The 19292-nt window shown below is 45.3% G+C and overlaps 1 protein-coding gene across 1 annotated transcript in view; it reads left to right on the forward strand.

Moving 5' to 3' along the window:
- T265_08760 (hypothetical protein) overlaps nucleotides 1–18580 on the forward strand; it is a gene marked incomplete at both ends in the record, with an annotated part of 53148 nt that extends 34568 nt beyond the window's left edge. The window contains 5 exons of the mRNA XM_009174649.1: nucleotides 3759–3881; nucleotides 8515–8877; nucleotides 9995–10223; nucleotides 13535–13704; nucleotides 17952–18580. Coding sequence (XP_009172913.1) covers nucleotides 3759–3881; nucleotides 8515–8877; nucleotides 9995–10223; nucleotides 13535–13704; nucleotides 17952–18054 — 988 coding nt within the window. The remainder of the gene's footprint in view (nucleotides 1–3758; nucleotides 3882–8514; nucleotides 8878–9994; nucleotides 10224–13534; nucleotides 13705–17951) is intronic.
- Nucleotides 18581–19292: the final 712 nt, after the last annotated feature.

Here is a 19292-nt window from a genome sequence, read left to right on the forward strand (position 1 = left end):
CTGCAGCCTTCTGCCTCAAAGCCTCTACCAGGAGAGCAACCTATGAGATTTTGGGCCCTTCTCGGGGAAGGGGAGGGTTAGGAACTGCTAGAATTTCGGTCCATTTCGGTTTCATTATTGAAATCTAATGTTTTGATGATCAAAGATCACTTTAGTCAGAAAAAGCAACCGATGTTAAGACTACTAAGACTTAGTGAAGCCTTAGGACAATCACCTGGTTGTATGTAGTTTGTTTACAAAGTGACAAGGGCACCGACAACATTCGTCACCTGAACCAGTGTACCAATCTGATCAGTGTTGTCTGGAAATGCAAGGTGTCCAACACTGGCGTGGGATTGTGTTCGCTCGATTAGTCCAAATAGACGCAATGTGTTCAAGAAAGGAACTATGCACCCTCTGTGTGTGAATTTTTTACAAACGGATACAGTCCACATCAGGTCGCTTTAACGAAATTGACGTTGTCTGGGTCGAAGACAGCTGCATACGATCTATGTTTTAATTGGCCACAAGCTGAGCAACTGCTCGACGCTCATTGGATCTATTCAGTTTGTTTAGGAGCTATGATTTCGAATCGACCTCGCTGTTCTTCAGGTGATTTCCAACGAGGATGTACTAGGTTAGCGGATATACACTCATTTGCAAACTAATTTGCTTTTTCAAGAGACTCAACCGGAACCCAGCTGAATCTCTCGTTTGTGATGTTTTCAGGCAACTGAATGTGCTGCACCAGGCCGCCTCATGTTCCAATCGCTACGATATTCGAGATATCGCAATACATGTATATCTTTGTAATGTACTACTCATAAGGTTGCTGAAAATTCTTTGACAACCCACAACCGGTTTCGCCCTTTTTGGGGCTCGTCAGGTAGGCGCAGTCTCCGGGTTTCCGTCAACCTTATGTTCTACTTGAAACCAAATTGCATGAAATCAGCGAAACCTGTCGTGGGCTGTCGACGGATTTTCAGCAACTTTATGAGCAGTACATTACGGGGATGTACAAGATTTCTCGACTGTTCACTACAGGTTTGCCGGGTTATGCACCATCGAGTCACCATCGAAGCTGCTCGCACAGGTACCTATGTTTCTGTTCGGTTGCATCCGTTGTTGCCTTTTTATTGACACACGAGTTTCTTCTGCCAGGACCGCTGAGTCAGTACAGATCGATTACAGGTGTTAGCATATCTGCTTAGTTGTTGCTGTGGTTTCCTGGTTAAAGGCGGATTGAGCTTAAACTGACCGAACCTTGTTCGCTGGTGGAGGCACGGCTTTTCATTTCTCAGCTAGAATGGTCGAATATCTGATATCAGTCAAGACGGCTTTTTGATGAATTCGTCATTAGTCTTGATTTCCTACACTGAAGGATATGGACCTCTATTCAGACCACGTCATCTGTCTCGTCACCTAGCTTCTTCATCTGCGTTCGGTAGATGCGACGTTTACCATGATCCCAATCTGACTAGCACTCATTTCTGAGCTGTGCGATTGATACGGGTAACACAGTGGTCCATTTGGACCAGTTTAAGGATAGCATGCAATTCTTCGTTATTGCTTGTGAATAGAGAACCTATTGGTGGTTGGAGGAATTTCGAAAGACGAGACAAATGCGGTGTTTCTTCGAAACTGTCGTTGAACCGGTTCCTGACGGATATTTGGATAGTTTATCGAAAAAAAACTAGATTACCGCAAGCGAATTTTTTGAGGTCCACCACTCGCTAGGTACCGCCCCTCCTTCTCGATGATCAGGCTTGTCCAGCAAATTCTCTGTGGTACTTTACCTATGAAACGCGATAACGAGGATGACCCTTCATCTAATTGAATGCACAGGAGGCACAGAGTCAAGTCATCGAAAGGTTGTATCGTACGGAATTTCGAATGGAAAGAAGCAATGTTCAGTGGGATTAAAAAGTTTCTTTATGAACGGATTGTCTGGTTTACGTCTGGCGCCGTATTTGGAAAGAGAAGGAAATCAGAGTAGCCGGTGATCTCTTACTGTTTGCGATTCATTTTTGTCGTCATGTGGTCAGACCAGATGAAGCAGTCACGCCGATTCCCATACATCAAGACAACAAACGGCTGTTTTCGGTCATCTATGAGCGTCAAGCAGATTAGAGTGATCCACTATCATGACAACACCTCGTTCTTCATTGTCTCATCTGGTGTTTGTTTATCAGCCTGACACAAACGTGTTCAAAGTCATGTGGGGCATAGGGATGTGCAGCTCAATCACGTTCTTTGGCACCGTGGGTCGTGATGGAATTCGAGGACAAGACTCCGCATAATTCGTTAACACTTGTGCGAAAACGTTGATGGTGAATTATTTTGGCCATGACACTTCCGGAAACCCTGATTTTTTGGGTTTTCTTTGGACTGGCCTTAATAGCATTTCGCACTCCCTAAGCACTGAGCACGTGGCATGCTGGACGTAATACACTACTCTTAAGATCGCTGATAACAACTCTTCGACAGCCCATGAGTAGTGTATTACGTCTACACATGTATCGCGATATCTCGAGTATCGTACCAACTGATACATATGGTGGCCTCGCGCAGAACATTCAACTGCTTAAAAATATCATGCGGCGAGATGGCCCAAGTGATTACAGCGTGAATTTACTGACCGGAAGTTCCGTGGTTTGAACCCGACTCTCGACTTCCCCTGTCTAGGCTTGGGGAACTTGGCAGTATCCCAGCCCTTGTGCAACTTTCGGGTAGCATGACAGTTAGGCACCGAAAGGGTGCTACAGCTGAACGATTTATTATGTATTTAATAAAAATATCATAATCGAGGTACTCAGCTGGGTTCCAGGTGTGTCCCCTGTCGAAACCAAATTAGTATGAAAATGAATGTGCGATGCATATTTTGTCCAAAAAAACATCTTAACCTACTTAGTGAAAAGTAAACTATGCCAAATTTAGGTTAACGTTCAATTGTTCTGTCAAATTGCCTAAAATGTCGGTCGATCTAAACTGACAATTAATTAATGGTCTTTCGCTTTGAACTGGTGCGTAGCTTTTTTCACAAAAAATAAGTTTGTGTTTTGAATGCAGTAGCGGAACTCTGGTAGGCATCGTTGCATGCGATCTCCTGTTTCTAGTTGTCATTCTATTGTCCGCCGTTGCGTTTCATCATCCCATCACTCCACCTTGTTGTCATGGTGACCATTGTGTCGTTGCCACATTTTAGCGTTAGGATGGAGAAATCCGAACGTACCTGAACAGTGTTTTCCTGTGAGTAGACCTCAGCGACAAGCAGGATCACTTGTTACTGATTAGAGCGGAATTTCGCGCAAAAACACCGGATGTCGAACGTTCGGAGGAAATCGTGCGGATTGTTTCTGGTAATTTCCGGCTTCTTTGAATTCCGTTAATCAACGAAGGACAACGAACCGGAATTTTGTTGGCGTCAGTCTATCGAAACTAGCGACGTCGGTTGTCGATTCTCGTTCGCCGCTCGGGAATTCGGAATCGATATGTTTAGTGCATTCATCACCGTCTAGAGATAGCGCCCTCACCAAGCGCTATATTTGTTTGGTATCTATGGAATTGTCGCAAACCCCTCCCCTGAACTATGAAGTTACTGAGGCCTTGTTAGAGACAATCCTGAATTCATGGTTAGACTGAGATCGGAGAGTTTTCGCTAGAGCCTACTGTCGTAAAATTTTTGTGTGTCCGTCCCCACTCTCCTAGCGCTTCTTCGACTACACATGGTGCCTACCTACATGTACCCATTAAACGATTTGTAATGTCTCATCTTCCAGGTTATGGATCGAGTTCATGGGTGAGAAGGGACTGGATTATGGTGGTGTACAGCGCGAATGGTTCTTTCTTCTTTCTCGGGAGATGTTCAATCCTTACTACGGTCTGTTCGAGTATTCCGCAGCGTAAGTATCTCCCATTTTTATCCCGCTATCATTTGTTTTGATGTATTCGGATTATGCAGTCGCATCTTTAAATGCATTTCGGTTTTGAGTGGGTGCAGTGAGGTTTCCTGCTGCTGACGGCTACACTGAATCCATGAGATTCCATCACCAGATGGTGTGTAGCAGCCACCACATTCCGAGACACTGCACCTCAATGACATTACGTCTTCGAACATCCATTGTCACGGAACTGAGTTGGATACTTGTACTGAGCTTATACCAGGTTGTCCTGCTGGAAGAAGAATTGATCAAGCTCGGGTTATAACTATTGATTTGCCAGCCCATGCCTCCAAAATATTGCAGGCTGTATCACGTGATCAGAACTTGTACCGGACGGTGTCGCGACAATTTGAAACAATAGGGTTTTTGTCGCTTGATTGTTTATTTCAACTCTGTGCGTGACTTTCGCAATCTGTTCTCTGAAAGCACTCACTAACTCAGGTACGAACCTGCGACCTCAGATTTTCAGCCGTATTTTCTTCAGCATTGTCCATGTGCTGAATTCTGGGCTCCGTAGATTACTTCGCATTCCTCTACATGCGATATGAAATTCAGTGGTGTAAGAAGGAATTCGGAAGAAGCAACTTTATATGGATCTGCACTGCATGGTTGGTGCCGTGTTTGAGACATTTTTTACAGGCAGGTTACTCGGTGCCCCCGGATCAGTTCAGCTACAGTTAGAACCTGTAGCCAATCCAATAACATCCGTTGGCAGTCGGTAAAATCTAAGCAGTGCTAACCGCTAGTTGGCCAGTCCAATCTGTACGGTGCATAAGCAAGCCCTACGGATTTGATGGGCTTCAGAAGCGATCTCCGAAAATGCGGTGCGTATGTCACTGTATTCCTTATCAGATGTCCCATTCCTTGTGTGTCACGTGATTCCAAAACGGGAATTCTCACCTCATGTCACTCCTATGTCCAGACAGTTGCTGTTTTCAGTCTGGGTGATATGGATTATAGTACGTGCACATTTTGAGGGTTGCGTCTAACATCAGACAACAGAAACTTTAGACCTCAGTGAATCATCTGTTTGAATGCAGAGAAAACATTTCACTTATCGATCACAGTCGGAACAATTAGGCAGTCCCTTAACGTGTTTGCACCCTCTGAAGTTTTTCGAAATTTATTAATACTGGAAGCGATGGCGAGGCAAAGCTTTTTTCTGATTCTAAGCAGGACTAGGGTAGTGTTATGTACTATCATCGTGGCGTGATAATACTATCCAGATTGGGTTATCGGGCAAGTCTGATCTGTGCTTCACTTTGGGAACATTGTGAACTTAACGGATGCTACTCAGGATCTTCTGCTTCCGAAAATTTGGGAGCGTATTTTGGGCCAAACCTCAGCAAATTTCCAAAACATTGCGATAGGGTTCTAATGATCCCACATCTATTGGTTGGGCGATATGTCTTCTTTGGGAGACGATTTTTAAAAGCGTTGCTCCGTTTCAGTTGGCGATTCTACATCACAGCAGTCGTCAGAAATTGCAAGTGAGTCATGTGACGGTTTACCAGTGCTGTTAAATTTAGGTGCATCCAAATGATCGATTCACGCCGGTTTCTTATTGAGGTTCTTATGATTTCAACTCACTATTTCCTGGTGGACAGTCGGAGTCTCAGAAGACAAAATTACACTTGGTGCATTCATCCTTTCTTCTAGAGACCGTCCATGGGGTGCGCCAAAATGTGTCCTTATCTGGAAGTGACCTTTTTGCCATAAAAGCTGATTTCCTCATGGCCTGAACATTTGCCTCGTTTGCGCGTTCTTGTATCGTTTTTTATTTTCCGAATTGATACGAGCGCAGCGTTTTTCGTGCACACTTAGGATTATTCCGGTCCCTCCAATTAGCTTGATCATAATTCCTTTACGAGGGTGTTGCGTACGGGTACGATCAACGACTATAGGCGACCTGAGAACGAGAGCACAGTCCCCAGCTATGGTGCGAGCCCAACCAGTCCTAGTGCACAGATAGAAGTCTGGACCTTTAGAGAAGAGCTTTTAGTGTCTCAACCAGAGGCGAAGTACAGCGGGCGCATCGTCAAATATATATTCTGAGTGACCTTGGGGAACAATAACTTCGTTAGAGCGCACAAAGTCCAACTGACCAATATTAAAGGTCTTTTTGGATTGAAAATCAATATAGCGCAAAAGACGCGAAATTTGAAGGTTCAAATTTTCAGAAAATAAAATGCCAGTAATTTGGAAAGTAAACGACGTTTTTTTGGGATCCTGCTATACTCAATAAATTGCCACTTTTTACGGAGGTACTGTGTCAGTGACTATAGTTTAAGGGTCTTCCAGGGATAGATATTCCAATGAAGATGAATATCGTAGGCTCATTTACTTTAGTAACAGGCTAATCGTCCGGCTGTAACACCCTTTCGGCGCCTAGCTGCCATGCCACCCAAAGGAAGCACGAGGGCTGGGATACTGCTAGGTTGCCCAAGCCTAGACAGAGGTCGGGTTCGAACCATGGACCTTGCGGTTAGTAAATTCGCACTCTAACCACTGAACCGTCTCGCCTCATGATTAAAGAGCAGTCGACAGCCTCAACTACTGGTGTATTCATATAGTCCAAATGCTTGGACGGTCATTCCATCAAGTGGTGATGGGGTATTTCGTGCTGGTGTGTACGACTCGCGTTTTTCCGGTTATCGAACGAGTTCTGATAGCTCAGACTGATTCGTCATTTTTCCCCGCCCGAACCATGGCCTTGCGGTTAGTAAATTCGCACTCTAACCACTGAACCGTCTCGCCTCATGATTAAAGAGCAGTTGACAGCCTCAACTACTGGTGTATTCATATAGTCCAAATGCTTGGACGGTCATTCCATCAAGTGGTGATGGGGTATTTCGTGCTGGTGTGTACGACTCGCGTTTTTCCGGTTATCGAACGAGTTCTGATAGCTCAGACTGATTCGTCATTTTTCCCCGCCGCAGTCAACTTCACCCTAGTAACGAATACTCCTCACTTTTGAGGTGTTCTTGCATTCACTCCGGTGGGCATAAATCAAAATGCCAAGTAGTTGGATATCACCTCCTTAAATTGTTTATAAAAGTCGTTCTGTGGCAAATTCAGTTCAGCATGTATCATACAAGTTTGATGAATCCGATGAAATTGGACTACTTGATACCTCTGCTCCGTCCATTTACCGTGCCCCCATGTTGTCACTTCTCTATCACTCCTGCCCTTCTAATCTTGTTCAACCGACTCCGGTGCAACTGTGATTGCGTGCGCTGTGTTTACAGTGACGTGGTCCTAACAAAACGCATGAAGAGCAGTGACGTTAATGAATATCAGCATGTGTCTTTCGTGTTCAATTTTGGACATCTGAAGACAGACCACTGTGCACCAAATAAGCTGATATGAGTTGTCACCCTGTAGTGATACGCATCAGGAATGATAGAATTGATATTATAGCCTGTTATATCTCTCAGATATATTGTTGTGCATTTGCTGGCTACTGGAAGCATACTCCAGTTTGTTGCCTAATCCAACACAAGTGAAAGGTGGCTTCAGAAACATCCAAAGGATGGCCGATCACGAATGTTATTCATGTTCCGTTTCGCTATTCATAAACACTCTTCACCTGGAAGTGATTTTATACGGGGTTTCCCATGTGTTTCATTTTAAAACTCTTGAAGGTTGGAGACTCTGTCCTTATGAAGTTGCGGCCTTTATAATGAAGACTTTATATAGGGAATGATGGTTGTCTGATAGTTCAATTTTATTAATGAGGGCATGTGGGTGGAATACGATGATTCAACTCGGAGTGAACTCAGAGAAATTCTTGCACCGGGTTATTTTTCCCTAAGTGTTAGTTGGAATTCCACACGGATCCCGCTTCACCGCTCGCACAAAGATGCTGCTACGGCCGAGAAGTTCATCCCATGCAAGATTGGTCAAGAATTCGGACGAGATCCGATTGATCGAAAGTCTGGACCCAGCAGCCAATCATGACCCAGTACTGGTCGAATGCCGGTTGCCAATGTTGCATCCAGAACGCGTCAGAATTTCCAGAAATTTATAGCCGCCTACGCTATATATATGGAACGCTGTGCAACTGTTCCTAACTTCTTTTTGGACGTTAATATACCTTGTGCACCCTTGGTGGTTGTTTGGACGTGAGCGCTAGCTTGGGAGGCTCAGACCAAGAACTAAGCTGAGAAAAATACCGTTACAAGATAAACAATATAGGGAGCTATTCTTCCGTTATGAAATTCAGCCCATCCAGACGCCTCTACCTGAGCCATGAACGTCATTGTCACTCCATTGAATATCTGCTCGCAGATCTTTTCTAATCGACTACTATCCATCGATCAACTTATCCTACTTACGGTCAACGCTGCATGCCATGTAGCCTGTCGGAGATGTTGTCTCAGGATAGAGCATGCGAAATCACGTGACTCGGGATGTGCTGCGTTAGTTCTCCTCGCGTCGTAGTGCATGTGACTTTATTCTGCTCTACGTGGCTGGTCGCATAATCTCAACTACTTCATTTAAACTGACTAGTGGTAAAATGTATCATGACGCGCCACGTTTGTCAGACACCCCTGATTGGGTGGATTTCACCTGCTTCTCTCCCACTTTTCAGTGACAACTATACATTACAAATCAATCCACTTTCTGGCGTGGCCAATGAGGATCACTTAAAATACTTCAAGTTCATAGGTCGCGTTGTTGGAATGGCTGTCTACCATGGCAAACTCATCGATGGCTTCTTCATCCGCCCGTTCTACAAAATGATGCTCGAGAAGACTATCACGTTGAAGGATATGGAGGCCGTCGATTCCGAGTACTACCGCAGTCTCAAGTATATCTTAGAGGAAGATCCTTCCGTTTTGGGACTGACTTTTTCCGTTGATGAGGAACACTTTGGCGAGACAGTGGAGGTTGATCTCATTCCAAATGGTCGTCAAATCCCGGTGACAAATCAGAACAAGAAACAGTACATTGAGTAAGTTTGTCCATTGTGTGGACATTCACTATATGTGGCTAGCAAAGCGAATGCAGATCATCAGTTCTCACGCCCTGTTTGCTGAGGACTTTTACCACTTTCCATCAGTTAGTCATGTGATTTCTTTCGCTCTCTCGGATTCCCTCATTTTCTGTATTTTGATGTTGTACCTATTGACTGTTTCGAAGCTTCAGATCCTCGTTTGCTAGCAGAGTCGTTTGTCTTCGAATGCCAGCTGGCCGAAAATTTATCGGAGTTCGCTCCACCAACCAGACTGTCTGAATGACACTGGTGCTCATGTTATTTCTGATGAATGATTTAACTGACCGTTCCATTATTCATGCTGTATGCAGCGCCGTCACGAGCACGCGGCCACCAAATTGTTTCCAACATTGCAATCTGACTACTGATATCCTTGATAGTAATGAATCGCCCATGTCTATTTGGCAAACCTATGGTCTTCATCAAGCAAACATCCGAAAATACCGTTTCGTTCACTGTCATTTAACCCTTTCTTACTGTTAAGTTATTTTCACATTTACATTCTTCTCGACGATACATTGAGCCTGGGAAATTTACCCCGTAGTGCTAATGGATTCGTCTATTTCACTCAGGACAAGTTCCTCGTTCAGTATTCATCTGTGCTGTGCGTTGATAATTGTTTGCCCATCCAGTTCTATGGATATTTGAAACGCTTTACGAAAGTGTTACCCAGTAGCGTAGTTTGTGCATACATGGGGCTTGTGGGCTGCGGATCTTGATCAGAGCTCTGTTTGTTCCAGGCAGACCAGTGTTGTCTCTCTGCGTGTTAAACTGGTGAGCGACACTGGAGGGTCGATCGGCAATCTGTTTGTCACTAAAGTCAAGTTTTTTGCGGATAATCTCTTGCGTGTGCGATTACTGTGCATCCATATTCTGTCCCACTCTGTCTGTCTGTGTGTGTGTTACCGCAACTGCCGGGAAGCTGATACGCACATCGAACGGTGACTTTAGAAGCATTCCTTCTTGGATTTAGGAGCGCATTTCACGTCAGATGGATATGGCATGCTGAATGAGATGCGTTATCGTCAGTCAGGCCCCAAGGTTCACTAAACTATTCGGTCATCTTTATTTTCAGATGTATCATTAGCTGGCGCTTTGTTTCTCGCATCAAACCTCAAATGTGGGCGTTTCTGGATGGATTCAAGGATTTGGTCGATTTGGAAGCGCTCAAAATATTCGATGCGAATGAACTGGAGCTTCTAATATGCGGTCTACAAGATATCAGTGTGTCTGACTGGAAAGCGAACACGTTGTACAAAGGGGAATATCATCCAAACCATCCGGTGATAGTGAACTTTTGGAAAGTGAGTCTTCGTCCAAAACCACTCCGGTCGAATTTCCATTTTATTTCGGTCGTCTTCCGATGTCAAGCACTCATCTCAATTGTCTGCTAGATTTCTGACCCGCATCTGTCTCTCGAATGTTCTAGAGACACCCTCCTTGAATAAGGCTCATGCGAAATGAATGCACAATGGCAAGGATAAAGCCAATACACTGGTGGTATTCATATGAATAAAAACCTAGTCGACCTAGCTGGACTGATTTAAAACTAGAATCGGAAACCGCTGACAGAATGTTTGAGAGTAAAATATAAGTGACCGATGATCTTCCATTTGACGGCGAATTTCATATTCATCTTGTCTGGTTGAGACATTGATTCCTGGAGAAGTGGGTAAAGGTATGTTGTAGATTATCGGCAATGTGATCTTGTGACTACTTAACCGTATGGCAGAAACTTGCTGCTGAGTAGCTGCTATTTCTGGACGGTTGCCGGATGACTTGCACCGATTTCTAGGTTTTTGTTTCCAATCGAAATTAGTTTCAGATTGCTCGGATTACGTTGCTTGTACTGAGGTAAAGGTATGGGGGTTACCATAAGAGCGCCTAAAAAGGGTATAGAAAGCAAACACTCGTGAAAGTCCCTATTGAATGTTACTCAGGCTATCAGGTAACTCAGAGAGTTTCGCGCTAAAGTAATATACCTCCTCAGAGGGTCCAGTAACTCCCCGAAGTGGCCACTTTGATGGCTCTCCTTCGAGGGACCCCCTCTCAACTGTTATGTCCAAAACTTCCACAAGCTGTGGTGGAAAATGGCATCTTGAATGGTCGGATGTTGGGGGGTGGGTGGGTGTTGAATTCCAGCGTGTTTGATTCGGTTGTGTATATATCGAAAATCAGTATCCGGACCAATCGGGTCTGGCTGTCTCTGCAAGCAACCTGAGGACCTGCTCTTCACGGTTGTAACAAGAATCTGAACCGAACAACCCGGTGTAGAGCGGTTTGTCTAGATTCTTCGGTTATTGTGATTTTTCCGACCGCGGTCACATTTCCAGCCTCACATAAGACTCCTATTGGCCTGTCTAGATTCGGGCTGCTTTCGTAAGCTTGTGATTCTTTCGTAGCTCTGCTAACTTACTTGTCTCATCCATCGTTTGAATTCCCAGCGCCTTTCGTATAACCCCAGTTTTAACTTCCACCTTGAAGCGTATGTTGTACGTTTTCTGTTGTGTTTTTGTGGTTCTTGTAGAACCACCTGTCTTTGTGGTAAGAAAATTCGGGCGACTTTCAAAAGGGGATGTTCATTGCGTTGAGACTGCCTTTACTACCATTTGTTTGAATAATACAACCGAGAATCCCGGCGCCTAACGTGAAACTCTGCCTCAAGTTGACGGATGTGCGGACTTTAAGAGCTAATTTTCAATTACGGTTCAAAGCCAAGATACAAAGCGAATTAGGGGCTGACAGTGACATATTTTTCGTTCTCTTGAGTGTTCCGCTTTCCTAGAATAGAGACCAAGAAGAAAGCAGCACAAGTTCTCAGCAACTGACACTTTTTCTCTGGTACTTCAATAAAATATAGGCAAATCATCAATGACTGTTCAATGGGAGGCCATGTACCTTTGCACTATAGATAGAATATACCGAGCGCAAGGCTTGAAACGAATCGAGACCAACTGAATTAGGACTGTAAATTCATTGAAAACGATGGTATTGTCTCCTGACCTAACCAGTCGCAGTCACTGATTGTTTTCGTACTGATTTTGCATTCCTTTGTCTGGTCTACACTGACAAGAATTGATGGATTAGAACACAGCGCTAGTAGAGGGTAGTAGACAGGTGACCGAAACGGCCAACATTCGAGCTCCATCATCAGCATTGTTCTGGCGCCCTAATTACTGGGTCTGACATGGCATAGTGTATACCAGTCACGCCTGTTGACTGCATGTAATGGCTTGTTTATCCTAATGTCGCATGTTTACTTGTTTTATAAACGACCTATCATTGATAATTTTCAAGGCTTTTTCATCAACTTTCAATTGGTAACCTTGTTAGCGCGCCTTATGACTGGCGGTAACGCCCCTTTGTGCCCCCGCTTCAAAACGCTTTGACCGCCTAATTTTCACCTAAACAATGGCTTTGGAAGATAACTTTAGGCATCATGTTCGTAGCCTATTTTATATATGTGCAACACCTGATTGTTTGTTTGCCTACATCAATCCAGGTTGACAATTATGTGGATGTATAATTCGAGTTTTTCAGGTGTGCAGATATGTAAGTGTGGTGTCTGCTAGTTGACTACTGAAGACTTTGACCGGCTTGGAGAGAAAAGCAGAGCTACAGACCTGGAACCTGCCCTATGCAGATACGAGCAAGGTTAAAAAATCGTGATTCACAAACTCGAGACGGTATGACACGCCAACAGTCAACCGTTAGGGGGCGAGATGGTTCAGTGGTTAGAACGCGAATTTACTGACCGGAAGTTCCATGGTTCGAACCCAAACTTCGGTTCTCGACTTCCTCTATCTGGGCATGGGTAACCTGGCAGTATCACAGACCTCGTGCTTCCTTCTAGCGGCATGGTAGTTAGACACCGAAAGGTTGCTACAGCTGAATTCTGATGATGAGTTAACTACTGGGATGGTCGGTCTCAAGGAGACGATACACGTCACATAGCCGCTACTGTGGAATGAACAAGAATGACGCATCGGTATTGAAACATATTTATGGTAGATTAGACGGGATGCCAAAATATTGCATACCTCGGTGAGCTTGAACCTTCCCTAAGGTTCTGAACTTTTAGCCTCGTATTCTCCACACACACCCCCCTCGACTCCACTCGGTTGGTTTACAGTCCCTCCTACTCACGCTTTGATCTTGTCTTGAGAGTTTATAATGGTTTATCCAATTACACAACGCCGCAACGGCAGGTGAACCGATGAGTAGAGTGACAGATAGAACTTTCGGGCACACTCGATTCGCGGTGTCCTAAACTCGTTCCTTAAGTTCGCTGCATCAGACAAATGTGAGCAGACCAGTATGAGGAAATTCCGCGAGCTTATTTAGTCGCTATGTGGGACATTCGAAAAGGCTTCAGCAACATCTTTCGGAAGTTTATTCCTAATAATTACTCCTAGAATAATATCGATTAAGGTTGGAACTACTGGTCTGTCGTATGCGGCGCCATCTGTTTCCTTGTAAAGACGATGTGGAAGACGTTCACAGGACACTTCTATCCACCAACGAATAATTTGTTTAGTATATGGGACTAAATAGGTGTTCATTTCCGTGAGCTCTTACAGGTCTTACTCCGTCTTTCTTCCTCCCTTTCTTGCAGGCGGTTTATACATTCACCAACGAGCTTCGCAGTCGACTCCTACAGTTTGTTACAGGAACTTCTCGTGTTCCAATGAACGGTTTTGCCGAGCTTTGGGGATCGAGTGGTCCACAAAAGTTCACCATTGAGTGTTGGGGCACTACGGAGCAACTTCCTCGAGCGCACACATGGTGAGTATTGGATGAAGATGAAGATAACTATGCCTTGAAGTAACGCATTTGGTTGTTACTGGGACTTGTGGGTAATTGGCTGTAATCAGGATTATGTCCCGTCTTGTTGTCCCACACGGATAACCCTCAGTTTATTGATTCCTCTTTGCCAAAGAGCGTACTGGCACATATTATTATGGCTCCATCGTCTTTCATAGGTGCATCCCCTTTCATGGGAGGATAGGGTTTACCATAACTTTATGACAATTGAAGATTGATCTGTCAGACACTAGTGTTAGCTGAATGTTGGGTTCGCACAGGAATCTCTCCTCCTAACAGTACCTGATGAATTGGAAGGCAGATGACGAAGACAGACGAAGTGACTCCAACTCACCGATAGTAGCGGCAGCACGAACGAGAACTTAACCCCATTCGAGGCGAAATACTCTTTCTGAATGCGAACTGCCAATCCCAGGAGCTTGAACTCTCTGGTCAAACACTCTTCTGAACTTCTTCACTGCAGACCCATTGTAGCCGCGTCCAGCCGAGCAACGTTGTGGTACTTGAGACTCACAGAGCTGTGTTTAACCTGTTTTGACGGTCCCACACGTTTTCTCTTCACAAAAGATGGCACGACAACCATCCAATAGGATACCATATGGTCATCCACGTCGCCAATTATGAAAACCGTGTTCTACATTCTATCCACTGAGCCCGGATGCACACGCTGCTGGCAAGAACAGTCACATGTAACGCATTAGTGTTGTGTCCTCACAGAGATTATTGGGTTTTCGTGCCACATTTGCGAGCGAATGGATCGTCTTTCAGAATTGTTATCTGTCAAGGTCAAACGGATTTTTGCAAGGTATATTATTACGTCCAAAGGTACAGCAACTGGCATTTTATGCATGCTTCTGTCTCATTCGACTACGCTGCGCACCCAAATTCACGTACGCGCTACAGTGATTCTCCTTCCCACGGTTTAATAGTCAATTAGTTAGTGACACCAACCGGTGTGAAAAACGCTTCTACTACTGTATGCGTTTAGCGGAGGAATTGCCTACGAAATTGCCGTCACTGTGAACGGAATATCGAAAGTTACACGGATTCCCTTAAACAAGTGGTAGTCGAAGACCTAGCGGAACAAAGTCTTAGCTAAAGAGAAATCAGTCAGGGATTCTTTGTATCAGGCCTTAGTTCGTGTTACGGATGGAAAGATCGATAACTAAGTCTTTCGCGCATGACACTGCGGGCGGCTATCTTTTTTCTCATTAGGCGACCTTAAGTGTCACTGCGGTTATGCGCTACAACGTGAAAATGAATAGCAATCTGGGTTAGAAGTGTCAACTTTAACCTGTGCCCTAGACTCTGTTTTATTATGCCCCGGGGATTCATCTAAAAGTACATGCCTTTTGTTGGCACGACTGTGAGGTTACGTACGTAAAGTATATGACCTGATATCGTTTCAAAACTTCGATCGAACGCTCATCCTGTACGTGAGCCCGAACCAGTGATTGGTAGAGTGTTTGCAACCCCTGGCTGAGTGAGCAAGTGCCGCCTTTATTATTCTGTGTAGCCATCAACCAAATAAATTCAAATTTATGTTGAACTTTGGGACACCCATTTCTTTGCTTCCTGCATTCCAACGGGTCATCACACCATTTTCCCTTTATGTTTAAGGCATGCCAACGAACGCTACAGCTGACTGCATATGAGTGCGATCGACTGGATTTGATTTATCCCAGACCCGTACGGTTATATCGTACGATCTTCCTCTATAAATGTACAATTCAATTCAGTTTATCAGCTATAAACCATGTGCCATAGCCACATTGGTTCCAGCTGCTACAGCTTCGATCACCAGAAAACGGGAAAGTGGAATATTCAACCAAGCTTTCGGGTATCTTCGGTTTGTTCGAAAATTGGGTAGCTACGTATTAAAGGCGACAGGTTTGATGCATGAGAGCCACTGACTGCGCGATTGGGCCATTTCTGCCAATGCCGTTGGTGATTTGAGTCCCGGGCTCTCCATTCAGGGAGGCGGCAGTTGCCCACTCGACCAAGTTTACTGGTTAGTGTTTTCGTCCTTCGTTGCCAGGTCATATACTGTCCACCTCTCGGTCGCTTCCAAGGCTGAGAAGAGAGAGCTGTGTGAGGCAGGCGGTCTTCTAGCATGCGGAGTACATGTCCCGACCAGCGCAACCTATGACGCGTGAGTAATTCACCTATCGCGGGAGAGTTCTTCCTTCCCAAAATCATCTGGTGTACCTCAGCATTACTAATGCTAAATTCCCACCAGACCTAACCGATGTTTCCGGGACACCGATGATCACACACTGACATCTTGCGTATGCCCTCTGCGTGTAGGGGCCACGTCTCTCATCCATAAAGCAATATCAGTCGCACCACCGCAGTGTAAACTCTTCCCTTGACAGACAACCTCACGTCATGTCGGCACCATAGGTATCGGAGGTTGGTAAAAGCTGCACTGGCCCTTCCGATTCGAGGGATAACCTTATATCCAGCCAGTCCACCAGAACTTATACAGCTGCCGAGGTGTACAAATTTATCTACCACGCTGATTAGCTCACTTGCGAACATCAGGTGTGGGTTTGATCCCACTCAGTCTTGTAGCAGCACTTTACACTTTTCAGGTCCGGGAGCATTTCGGCTCCCGATATTGCAGAGGTAGGCAGGGAAATTTTGAGCAGCATATCAGTAACAAAGTTGAAGAGGAAAGGCGAAAGAGGACAACCTTGTCTTTTAGCACGACGTGGTGAACTCGGACGAGAGCTTCCTGTACGCTCGTACGCGCCCATAGGAGGTCGCATAAAGTGCCCTCATAACGGAGAGAAATTTGTAGGGGAGACCTTTGATCACCAGACACTGCCGAAGTTGCCGACGACGGACACAGTCAAAAGCAGCCTTCAAATCCAGAAAAACTACCAACGTAGGGAGTCTGATGGAGCGGCGCTGTTCAAGGAGTTGTCTCAAGGTAAATATATGGTGGATGCATCCTCGACCAGGGGAGACCCAGCTTGTTTCTGTCTTGAATCTGTCTCTCCCGATAATCCATCAACCTTTGCAAAATAATGCTAGAGAGTATCTCAGATGCGACGGATACCAGACTGATACCACGACGGTTTTCACATGACGTTCTTACCCTCTTTTTGAAAACTGGGATGACGGTCGAGGAGCCTCATTCGGCTGGCCTTCTGTTTTAGCTCTAAATCTTAGGAAGTATGGTGGTCAGACTGTTCACCAGGACCTCTTCACCTTCTTTGAAGAGCGCGGGGTGTGGACCATCCGAGCCAGGTGCCTTGTCGTGCTTCAGGATTGAAATCTCATGCTGAATTTCATTGGTTGATGGTGCGTTGGTGTCGATGTTCCATTCGAGGTTAACTTTTCTTGGAATTGCTCAGCCCACCGCTCAAACGGCGATTGAGGAAGCCAATTGCTGTTGCGTCTTTTTCGCATATTGTCTCACTGACACCTGCCTTCTTTTGACTCGTTGGTCGGATCAGCTGAAATACGGCGTGGCTGTTGCCTGCAGTGAAGCCTTCTCCATCTCCTTGGCATTCGAAATCCACCAGGGGGCCGGCCTGGCTCGAGGGCTCAGGGAGTAGGGTGTTGCTGTCTCACTCCTGATGCGGCTGCGCACAGCAGGTGCCTTTTGAGCAGCACCAGGCTCTTTGGTTTTAAAAGTCTTTCGACCGTATTGAATAATGCGCCGGCGTTCACGGTCAACCGTTGGGCGATCCGAGTGTGCGGTTTCTGGGACCGACCTTTTCTAACCCTTCCTTCTTTGGGGGTAGGTAGCATCGCTGCTTCCATAAACATGCTGGTCGCATGGAGAAAACACCTTACTGCCTTCGCACTCCTATCGCAAAGGGTAGTACGATTTAAACTTCAGACCACCTCTCAATACGAGTATTCGCTGTTCTTCGTCGGGCTGCTCCCCGTTGACCTTCCTGGTATAGTTGGGCCTTTAGGAGCTGAGTTCCAGTCAGTATAGCCTGCAGGATCATTGCAGCACAGAATCCCGACCACCATGACAAGGCGACAGCTTTGAGTCGGGTACACACCATCCGCGATGATCATAGCCAAGCACATGCAAGTTGGAAAGCGTGAATTAGTTTTGGAGTGTATCTGCAGTAATTGGTGAATAGTTCATCTTTTGTCTACAATTATATTACCATTATTGCAATCGGGTAATTGAGTTTCTGTGACTGACTGTGCCATACTGTTTTTAATGTTTTCCTCTTCAGCTTCAATCGGTTGGACCTACCTCCTTACTCCTCATTCCGCGAGCTGCGATGCAAGTTGATTATTGCGATCGAGAATGCCGAAGGGTTCGAAGGTGTTGACTGATGACTTTGTCATCCTCTTCCCACACCACGAATCAGCTGCTGTCCATATGGATTTATCCGCTGCACACCGATTTCAGTACAACTATGCTTGTACATTTACGTGTGGCAACCGGCGATGATTCCTAGACTTCTTTACATACCGCTTGTCACAATTTCATTGCTCTTTGCTGAGCACGAACGTCGGTTTATTTTTGACGACATGTAAAACTAGTCTGCAGCCCCGTTACTATTTATAACATGGACGACCAACTTACTAGACTTGTTCGAACGCCCCGTCCCACCTATAGAGATTCTGTGGCTTTTCTCCTTTGTTCAATATTATCCGTGATAAACTCATCCTCAGACGTTTGATCATGATAGGTCTCAGTCAGTTGACTATGCATGCCCTCCTGTTCCCCCGATTTGTTCCTGACATCCTGTGTCGATAAAACCACTTTGACTCTTTGCCACCCCTTCTCAGAATTTACTCCACATTTGGGCGTACAGCCAGCGGTGGCAAGGTGATTTATTTGTTAATATAACTGCTATTCACTTGCCCTAGTCAGTTCTCCAATCTGTAGCTGTCATCTTGCATTGTAACTGCTATCACACGGGTTCCAGTTTACCGTAATGAATTTTTCAGTTGTGACAGCCTTTCAGTGCATAGCTACCACACCACCCCAGGGGAAACACGAAGGCTGAGATACTCTCACGTTGCCCAAGCCCAGATAGGAGGAATCGCGGTGCTGGGGTCGGATTCGAACCACGAACCATCTGATCAGTAGGTTTGCGCCTTAGCCACTGAGATATCTTGAGATCTCACGATTGGTTCTCTGACTGACTAGTTAGCTTGTCCCACCATAGGTGTGTATCAACGTAGTATGTACGAACAGCTCCGTTAACAATAACAAAGGAGAATCCATATGTGTGCATGACGCCAACTGATGTTTGTGAAAAGAGAATACCCATATGTTACCTGGCTTCACAAACGAACCGGCTGACGCAAGCCAGGTTCGTGTGCGTTGTTTATCATTCTATGTGCCTTGTTGTAGTTAAACTGATACCCAACACCATCGTTCTGTTGCATGATAGTGTGCAGTATTAAACTGTTGTCCTGGTAATTGATCAGGTAGCTAACAGCCCTTGTTCCTTTATCAAAAGCCTGTTCATGCGCAGATCTTGTCGGGCGTAGATTCGTGCCAGTTGCATTAAACTCGGTCCTGTCTGGTCTAACTTAGTTCAGGTTTAGACAACATTATG

This window comes from Opisthorchis viverrini, assembly GCF_000715545.1.
Source record: "Opisthorchis viverrini unplaced genomic scaffold opera_v5_232, whole genome shotgun sequence".
Classification (NCBI taxonomy): Eukaryota; Metazoa; Platyhelminthes; class Trematoda; order Opisthorchiida; family Opisthorchiidae; genus Opisthorchis; species Opisthorchis viverrini.